General features: G+C 33.9%; 2 protein-coding genes across 2 annotated transcripts in view; both read right to left on the bottom strand.

Moving 5' to 3' along the window:
• LOC107644973 (transcriptional adapter ADA2a) overlaps positions 1-6849 on the bottom strand; it is a gene marked incomplete in the record, with an annotated part of 11870 nt that extends 5021 nt beyond the window's left edge. The window contains 6 exon segments of the mRNA XM_021103373.1: positions 719-791; positions 861-986; positions 1102-1167; positions 3057-3244; positions 3318-3373; positions 6689-6849. Of these exon segments, the coding sequence (XP_020959032.1) occupies positions 719-791; positions 861-986; positions 1102-1167; positions 3057-3244; positions 3318-3373; positions 6689-6741 (562 nt within the window).
• Positions 8957-10034, bottom strand: part of LOC107641568 (nudix hydrolase 2-like) — a 4336-nt gene continuing 3258 nt past the window's right edge. The window contains exons 5-7 of the mRNA XM_021124089.1: positions 9691-9785; positions 9482-9590; positions 8957-9387 (exon numbers count right to left, since the gene is read on the bottom strand). Coding sequence (XP_020979748.1) covers positions 9193-9387; positions 9482-9590; positions 9691-9785 — 399 coding nt within the window. The 3' untranslated portion in view covers positions 8957-9192. The remainder of the gene's footprint in view (positions 9388-9481; positions 9591-9690; positions 9786-10034) is intronic.

Raw genomic sequence — 10034 nt, 5'->3', positions numbered from 1 at the left:
ATAACACACACTTATTACATTAACAGCCAAGAAACTTTATATTGGAACATAAAACCGACAACTTAGGAGCATAAAAGCATGCATCTTGAAATATTCTAACTTTCGTTAATGCACGGAAGCATGTTGAAATTGATTGTCATGTCACAAAAGGATGGTCCCTAAAGAAGTCACCACATTATTGTTACCTCTTATGACCAATTGGCATATTCACTATCTCCTATTATCATTCCAGGATGCAGCAATAACATATATAACTAGCTTGATGCATATTCAATATGTGAGCCAGCTTGAGGGAACACTGATACGTGTTTATTGTATTATGAGAATAGATGACTCAAAATAAGATATTTGAATCTGTGGTACAATGTACTACACGTACTAGTGCCAAGAGTGTATTTCTTTAAAGCAATTCAAGCATAGTATCCCAAGTAAGCTAACCAGATGAAGTTATATCAATCACAACGGACAGGTTTTTCTATTTATCAACACAATTTGTTATCAATGATCAGTAGAAGTATAAGTTTACTATTTACTGTTGGAACAAGTTGAATGGGAGTAAACTACATAAAGAGGTTACGAAGGAACAATAAACAGATTATTACTACAGAATGTAAATTCCAACCACTTGGTCTCCAAAGCTTAAGGAATCGAACAAACTAATCACAAGTTGCATACATAATCTCCAAAAACTGTGATTTTAAATTATATAGAAACAAACCTTTCTTGACTTCATGTCCCTTTGCCATCTCAAGAAGTTCCTCTTTGTTTTTTCCCATAACATGTGACAAATCCTGGGTGTGCATGTGACAATTAGACCACTCAAATATGAAAGCAATGAGAGCATTCTCAAATACACTTACAGGGAGAGGAAAGCACGGTGAATTCATATATATAGCATTATAATGGTCAATACATTGAGATTTGCTTTTTGTCCCAACATACTCAGCAACTTCATTCCAATTCCCAAATCCATACATCTCAATGCCCTAAAATGAAATAAGTTTGTTTCATACTTTCATTAGGCAAATCCATAACAAACAAAGTAGTATATCTTCATCTCTTAACATATTATGCAAAGGTGGAAAGAAAATAGAGGAGTACCTCTAAAAGTAACATCTCTTCATCTGCATTCCAATCTGGAGTTATAAGGGGAAAAGATAGATTATCCTGCAAGAAAAATATTTCTTTTGAAACTCAAAACTATTGTACTAACATCTCTTAACCGTGAACATTGAAGCACTGATGCTGGCAACCTCACAAAAAAGGAAAATTGCAAAATTTATTACTTTCAATAAAATGTTATTGATTTGATCAAGGTATCAAACATCATCAACAACAACAACAACAACAACAAAGCCTTGCACTACTAAGTTGGTTTGGTTACATGGACCAAACAATGACATTACACCCTATCAGGAATCATTTTTGAACTAAGTCCATTTATGCCTAAATCTCTTTAGATTAGCTCACTTAGGATCTTAGTTCTCCCTCTAGTCGTAACCAACCAGGCTATATCCCATATGATCTTTCCTCTTGACTAGATGTCTTCTGGTCTTCTCCCAACATGTACAAACCACCTAAGACGAGATTCCACCATCTCTGAATGAGTGGGAGAAAGAATTGAGAAAAGTTTCATCCAGATTTTTCTTATTGTGAATATATAGTGGCAAGAAACAAACGAGAGATTATTGAACATTCTGGAGAAAGTTAGGAAATGCACCTGTTATTGCATAAAAGATATATAAAGACAGGTACAAGAAAAAAGTAACAGGACAAGAGTGAGTGAGTGACAATGTTCACTTAGTTAACTAAGAATTATGGACAACAACAAGGTCACAGAAATCTCTTTTCTGGAGAATGAAAATAACGACATAAATTGATAGCCAATTTAATTTGATATAGAGTTCGCTATCTCCAAAAATTCCTCACCCAGTACTTGCATACCCCGACAAACCTCACTCCCATAGAAATATCGCCCTTTTCACTGGTATCTCTCATAATTTCTTTAAGTCCAATTACTAAAGCACAGCTCAGCAGTTAGTTAGACAGCAGCAGACTTTTATCAAAGCCCATTTCATTCCCCTGATCCACCTTATTCTCTTTCTCTCTTGCTTTTCACAATATCTTCCTTGTAAACTTTAGTAATTCTACGTAGGTTTCTATCATTAAAGCATATCTGAATGGTGCACAGCCTATTCCAATCCATTTGAGAACATAATATCTCAGGTAAAAAAACTTCTATTACTCTTATTATGGCACAACGCACAATGATAACATAAAATTATAGTGAACGTAACCCATCTTTGAGTTTTCTTTTCCGGATAATATGATCTAGAGTCTAGACAGAGGAGAATGATAGACGGGTCGATAAGAAATTCTCCTCACAATAGACTATTTTTCAAATTATTAACAATCAGTGTTGTCAAGCAACAATGTATTGCCACTAAAGCAATTTAGAGCAGCCTCTAGCATTTAGCTCATTTTGTGATTTTCTTGAGGACAAATTATATTCAAAAGATGGAAATGAAGGAAACAACCTTTCGTAACATCCATAGTACCAACTGCCAACATCCTGATATTAGCAGAAATAAACTACAATCAAGTAAGATATGGTAATAAGAAAATGACTCAGTAAAGTAACTTTAAATTTACACCATAAAAGATAATGAGATGCCAACAACTAGCAAGACACATGTCAATGTCCAGAGTGTGTCAAATGCTAGAATCTAGCATTTAGTAAGACAAGGTAAGACAATCTAGAAAACTGTAATAAGAAAATTTGAGATTCAGAAGATGAACAATCTGTATCATTGCATAACTGAAATCTGTTTTAGCAGAGTTACAATAGAGTATTCTTAGTCTATCTCTGATGTGTTGAGAACTCTCAAAAAAAAAGATGTAACCAGTAAGTAATCAACCTATAGATTATTCTGTATAAAAAATAAAAGCAACGGACATTTAGTTGGCTGTGATAACTGAGACCAAAACTGTATTGATCACTCTAACTCTTTAAAAGTAATACATCAAATCAAATAAAAGAAAGGAACAATACATACCATAATCATATATGGATGATTGCTTTTGTGAGGTGTCACTTCAGCCCCAACAGAGAAACACTCTATGCAGAGATCAAAATCTTGACATACAGCACACTTAATGCGAATCATCCTTGAAATATCTTTGTTGCAATAATTGCAGTGGTATAAAGCTCCTTTCCCATCAGTTACTCCTTGAGCTGCCACATCTATAAAATGGTCTTATAGGTTATGATAATGGACCTTTTGCAAGGAAGGGAGAACACAGAAATGAAAAATCACCTGGGGATGAAGTGTCTAAATTCTCTACATTCAAAGCAGCCTTTTTTTTCTTGGATCTAAAAATGACAAACAATGAAATAGCATTACAAGAGAAATAATAGGCAAAAGGGCACTTTAGACCCCCTAAATATTGGCAATATACACTTTAACCTTACATTTAAAAAAGCTGCAAATCAATCCCCATATACACTTTACACCACCAAAACTTAGGCTCGTGCAAATTGACCCCTTGCAATTTCCTAATTGTGCAGCTCAATAAGCCATTTTTTTCTTGAATGTGTGTCATTTTTTTTAATACACGAGGCCAACTTGCACTATATAAGAATGCAGGGGCTAAAGTGCACAAGTTATAATATAAGGGGGCAACTACTATTTTCCTTAATAATAATACAACAACTACCCCTTTTCCTATTATGTAAGCTCAGTGAATAAAATTACAACAACAAAGCCTTATTCCACATTCCCACTAGGTGCAGTTGGCTACATAGATCAAATGATGCTATTGAGCCATATTATGCATCATGTCTACGGTGAGACTATTTACATATAGATTTCCCTTGATCACCTTGTGAATAAAATTAATAGTTATAAAATCATATTTTACTCCACAAAGGAAATAGGAACTATAAAATTATTTCTCCAAATATCTTTTATTTTATATTTTAACAAGATCGGAGGATTAGAGATCCTCCTTACAAGAACAATAAACCGAAAAAGCTCTCAATGAAGTGTAGCTTTCTAATCTTAATATATCAGAGGGGGAAGACCTCTAATCAGATCATCAGCTTTACACCAAATAAAAGCCAAAAGTCCTCCGAATATTACCATTATCATATAAGAACTTTCAAGAACCCAAACAATTTGACTAGGAGGCCTTTATGCACTAGTCCTCTAAACGGAAATATATGGAACCATTTTAGATCTTTGAGATGTTTGGGCAGTGATAATGATCTTTAGAGGATAAATGTAGCCAATTCTATGTCATTTGAAGATTAAAATATTGTCTTACTGGAAAATATATGTAGACCAGGAACAAGCATACACTCTCTATTCATAAAAGCTTCCCCTCGCAAGGGAGGGGAGTTCACAAGCACAAACTTTTCAGATTGTCATTTGTCCCCGTAGTTCAAGCCTCAAGATGCAACCACCTAATTGGACAAGCATTTTATTTATCCCTCACATCTTCAGTGTGAACAATACTTTCCCACATATGTTTCACGACTTAACCAAAGGAAACATTAAACATACCGCAACCCATATTTCCTAGCTTTTAAAAGACCCTAAATTTTCCCCTTATGACCTTATCTCGTATTATAATCAACATATATTTGCCAATACCTTTCCACCATGAAATTCAATAATCTAATCCACCACCTAGATGTAGGCTCAAGTTTTATATCGCAACCTAGTACAGTAACAAAATTATCAAGAAATGTAATTTTATTTTTTGACAAAAGAAAAAGTTTATTAAGATGGATAGATGAAGAATACAAAGATATAGGACGACAAGTGATCCCCTTCGAAAGAAAAATTGCTATTAAAGGGAAAAAATTGATGACCAAAAGCTTTACGTCAATTTGATGCCAAACAGTAACATAAAAAACAGAAAATAACATTTTAATGTTAGACGCAGTTTTCACCTGTAGTGAATGATAGGCATAGGTTCAGGTGCAAATCAAAAGAAGGTTCACCTTGATTGGTGAAGACTATATGAATAAACACTCAATAGTTTACCCAAGTTCTAATCCTAGACATAAACCCTCACTTATGGTTGATTTAGAACACTCTAAATCCTATCAACCCAATCACTTATCTTCCACCACAAATCTCATGGATGTTCGTTGTCCAGTGATTTGGGTCCAATGATAGGCCGAGATATTTATTAGCACATTTGGGAAAATAATGCTAGTTTTCAAAAAGAATAATATGAAGTTTGTATACATGTGCTTCTTTAGGAGCAAAAATACAATGCTATTTTGCTTTTACACGTCAATAACATGTAGGACTATGTATAATCATCCTTTCAACACACGCTTCCAACTCAAGCTTTCCATACATAGATAAATGGATGAAGATGTGTAGCTGAACATAGGCCAAACAAAAAGTCCCCAGATAATACACAACTCAAAAGTATCAAAAGGTAACTAATAACTAGATCACATTGATGTTTTTTAATTTTCACGTTTATTTCATTTAATCAAATTTCTAAAAGAGAAGCCTTTAATTACTTCTTATTAGCATAGAACAAATAGGGGAAATGGAGAAAAGAATCCTTTCATAAACTTTTCTCATATTAGTAGTCACTTCAGCCAAGTCCACCACAAGAAACCGATGTATTGTGAAAAGCAGGTAGACATAGATAGCATCAGATCCTCTAAATAAATAGATAAAGGAACTTTTTTGAGTTATGAAATTCAAAAGTCAAGATATCTAGAAGTTCCACTATGGATAGAGGAGTTTGGAAAGCCAAAATGGAAGGGCAACCCCTTCATTTATTTTATAAATTTCTCATTAAGGAAATGAAAGACCATCTCATCCCATCCTATCCCTTCTTCAAGGATTTCCGTTCGGGTTAATGCTCACTTTTGTACATTTAAGTAGACGCATGAATCATTTTCGTCTTTGTAGGTTTTGAATAAGTCCCTGTAAGTAACAAAAATGACTCAAACTAGTCCCCTGAAAGTCTCTTGAGCCACTCATTTGACTCACATTTGCCACTTACGGCCTTACGGGAACTATTTTGACTATTGAAACCTACATAATAAAAAAAGGAATCACACGTGTGTGCCATTAGGAACTAAAGTAAGCATTAACGTGTTTCCTTTCCTTTCCCCTCCAAATTCTGGCTCACAAACACCCCTTAAGAATCTCAATTTACTCTTCAAGCACTGGACCGAAGTGAGCATTAACTCGTTTCCCTTCCTTTGCTTCCCTTCTCCAAACTCCAGCTGACAAACACACCTTAAGTATCTCAATTTACTCTTCAAGCCCTTCCCTTCACTCCCTAAGTCTTTGGTCCAGAAGAAACAACAATAGATCATCTAAATTCTAAACTAATTAGAAAGAAAATTAGGCATAAGCATCACATGAGCAAGAGCAAAAGAGCACCTGCATCATATATCATGCTTAAGTCCCACGAAGAAAGGAACCCCTTGGTAATTAACGAACACCATAAACACTCTAATTACCCAGTTTTCTTTTTCCTTGTTCAACCACAAGAAGGGATAGATCATACAGAATGCTAAATTAAAGTAGTTGTTTGAAAAGACAATGAAAGAATGAAATTTCCACTTCGTAGTATGAATATGATTAAAGACAGGCAAACAAATTGAAAGGCAAAGGTAATGGTGCAGCGGAAGAAGCAAACGAACCTTAGGTTCGGATCATCGTCCGCAAGGCGCGAAGCAGCTCGGCACCGACCCATTGTACCCAGTCAAAGTCAGTGTGACCTTACGGGGATAGCAGAGACACAGTCCGAGAGGGTGCTTCTCAATCCCTCCGCTTACTTGCTACTTGGTACAAGGGTTTTCAAAATTTAGTATTTGTTTGGGTGTTCAATCGATAAAAAAAAAATTAGTTTTTATATATTTAATAAATTTTTAATAATAAAAATAAAAACATTAAAAAATTAAAAGAATTTTTTTTTGAAAATTTATAATATATATTTTTTAAATTTTAAAAAAAATATTTTTATATAATAAATAAACAAAAAAATATTTTTATCTTATTTTATTCAAATATAAAATTACTTCTATTTTTATAAAAAAAATTTTAAAAAAATTTATTAAAAAAATATTTTTTCCAAGAATGTCCAAACAAACTCTTCGCATCACCCAAGTAATACTTATGTTTTAGGTCTTTCCAAAGATACGCTGCTATAGTGTTCCACTCACACTTTTGGAAATGTCAGATTCTAGTGAACGATTGATCCATGCAACTACATATGTGTTGCATCATTTCCACGCCTCAAATAGCGGATCGTGCTTTTCTGGCTTATTTAAGCTACCATCAATAAATCTCAGCTTGTTCTTTAATTTCAAAGCACCGATTCATAGCTCTACTATAATCTCTATAATTCCTTCCATTTAGAATTTCATGAGTTATGGATATACCTAGATTTTCGGAAGGATGTAAGTAAAAAGGGTTCGTAGGATCTTGACTTAGTCCTCTGATGCTTTTGTTTATGTGCGTTTGAATTGCAAAAGGTTGATTCAAAAATACTGAAATTCCTTGAGGATCAAGGTTCTCCAATGGCGATCGTGCCTCTAGTTGTGCGATTCTGCGAACTGGTTCCATCACTGCACGCTAACTAGCGATTCAGAACTTGCGTTTATGATTATCAAGTCTGAATGATTAAGCCCCTTCTTCAATTCATTAAGATTATCAAGTTTGAATGATTAAGCTCCTTCTTCAATCTCAATTCCTTGGTGCACTCTTCGAAATCCACACTCACCGCACCATGTAAAAAAAGTTTCTCTTTGAATTGGCATAAATTCAATCTACAGTGAAAAAACTCAACTAACTAGTGATATGACAATAAGCTTATATAGTTCCTAACTACTTACTAATTCAATCTAACTAACTACTTCCAGATAGCAATAATGGTAACAAACTCAGTAACTAATCTACTTAAGTTATATTCGGTTATGTGTTGCTGCATATACATAATATGTATATGAGTCTGCACAAGGTTCTCTATCAAATAACAGAAAGATGGAACACTTCGAAAATTATGACCTTGTTTGCACAAGCTCTTGAGGAGCAGATTCTTCAAAATCCAATAAGTTTTATGAAAAAAAAAATATTCTAACTTGGCATTTAGGAGGGGGATAAAAAATTTTGATATGGAAATAAAATGAGTGATATATTTTAATATTGTAATTTTTTGTGCTTTTTAAAATTGTGGGAGTACACAAATCGGACTCTCTCATTTGTGTTTAAAAAATTTAAAAAATTCAGGGTACACAAATCGAACCTTCCAATTACTGTAATTGGACCGTTCGATTACTCTCCCTCCCATCGAACCGTCCGATTTGCTTGATGCAGTCATCACAGTCTGGTGAAACACCCTATATCCCCATAACTATGCCATACACTGTTACTTACTCCATATCAAAATTAAAAAAAGTGTCAGGAGGAATGGGTATACTATCAAGGCAGGCTACCAGGTGGCTAAGAAGGAAATAGCTAGCAGTGCTCGGAGGACATGTCTTTAAGCATGGAAACAAGGGAGTTATGGAATGAAATTTGAGAATCGTAGGTTTTGCAAAAAATTAAAATATTTTTGTGGAAGGCTTCTCATGATATAGTTTCAAAAGAAATTTTTCAGAAGCTCAGTGTGCCAAAGATGTTCTAAAAGAAGTGGAAATAACATAACATGCAATTTTTCTATGTCTCTGAAAAAGAACGATCTAGTTTGGAGCACAGAGCCAATGCAACCCTACAGGAAAATTAGGTTGAATAGAAGAGCTTATCAAGAGGTAATGATTAGCAAATTGAGTTCTTAAGTTGAATCTAAATATCTAGAAATGAGGCCGTTTTTTCACATGGGGATCAATCCTATATCCACTATTACCAGAACAATACTTTTTGAAGCAGCATGCAGGGAAGCATCTATTAATAGAAAAAGAAGCAGCACGTATTTAATTAAACTATTATTTCAAGAAATTATTTTGCAACCATTGTTTTAATCAGAAGCTGCTGAGCTTGTACGTACAATTATATGTATCAAAGAATTAAGCTAACAAATCTGTAAGATTTTGAAAAATGAACAAACGAAAAATTGAAAATATTCTTCCTTTTTTCATGTCTTCGGAAGACTAATGAATAATGAGTCAGGCTTTCAAATCTTATGTCACATAACTAGAAGAATTTGTCAAGATAGCAAGCAACTGGCATCCTTCTTGTTGAAATAGAGATAGGATTTCTTGCTCTTAGATGTCTTAGCAAGTATGGTAGAAAATCCAGTGTATTTTTCATCCACCTTGGACAACCATATTTTTGTGAGAAGGTCAAAGAGTTCATTTTCTCGAACAAAAGGTTGGGCTACATAATCCTCTATTGCCATCCACTGAAAAAACAATGCAAATGAAATTACATAATCCTCTATTGCACTCGACTCAAGTAAATTTTTGCTAATTGGTCCTTTGATGATATGTATGTACCTGAGCTGCAGCAATTTCCGACGCTTGCCTCTGAATCTTAAAGGAGTAAGGTTGCAACAAGCAAGCAAAGAACAAATCTGATTTCTGAAAGAAAGTTTGATGGCTTTGCCTAAAACCATAAAGACAGAATTTGATAAGCTAATCATTATTTCCACAAAAATAAAATAAGAGTAATGACTGATGCTAATTAAGTAATTATATATGCTTACCTGAATGCCAAAACTTCAACAAACTCTGTATCTATCTGAAATTGGAACAAAAACAATGGGGTTAAGATTTTGAAAAATGTTTGGCAAATCTTGAAAGCTTAACTTTTATGTTTTTTTAGTAAAGTATCGTTTTTGTTCCCAACGTTTGGGGCAAATCCTATTTGTATCCCTAACGTTTAAATCGTCCTATTTGTATTCCTGACGTTTGTAGAAGTAATTCAATATTATTCAAAACGTTAAGAATATAAATAAGACGATTTAAACGTTAGGGACACAAATAGAACTTATCCCAAATGTTGGGGACAAAAACGATACTTTACTTTTTTTTTTTTTTTTTTCATTTA

Source organism: Arachis ipaensis, chromosome B05 (assembly GCF_000816755.2).
Source record: "Arachis ipaensis cultivar K30076 chromosome B05, Araip1.1, whole genome shotgun sequence".
Classification (NCBI taxonomy): domain Eukaryota; kingdom Viridiplantae; phylum Streptophyta; class Magnoliopsida; order Fabales; family Fabaceae; genus Arachis; species Arachis ipaensis.
This window is presented reverse-complemented; position numbering and strand designations above follow the sequence as displayed.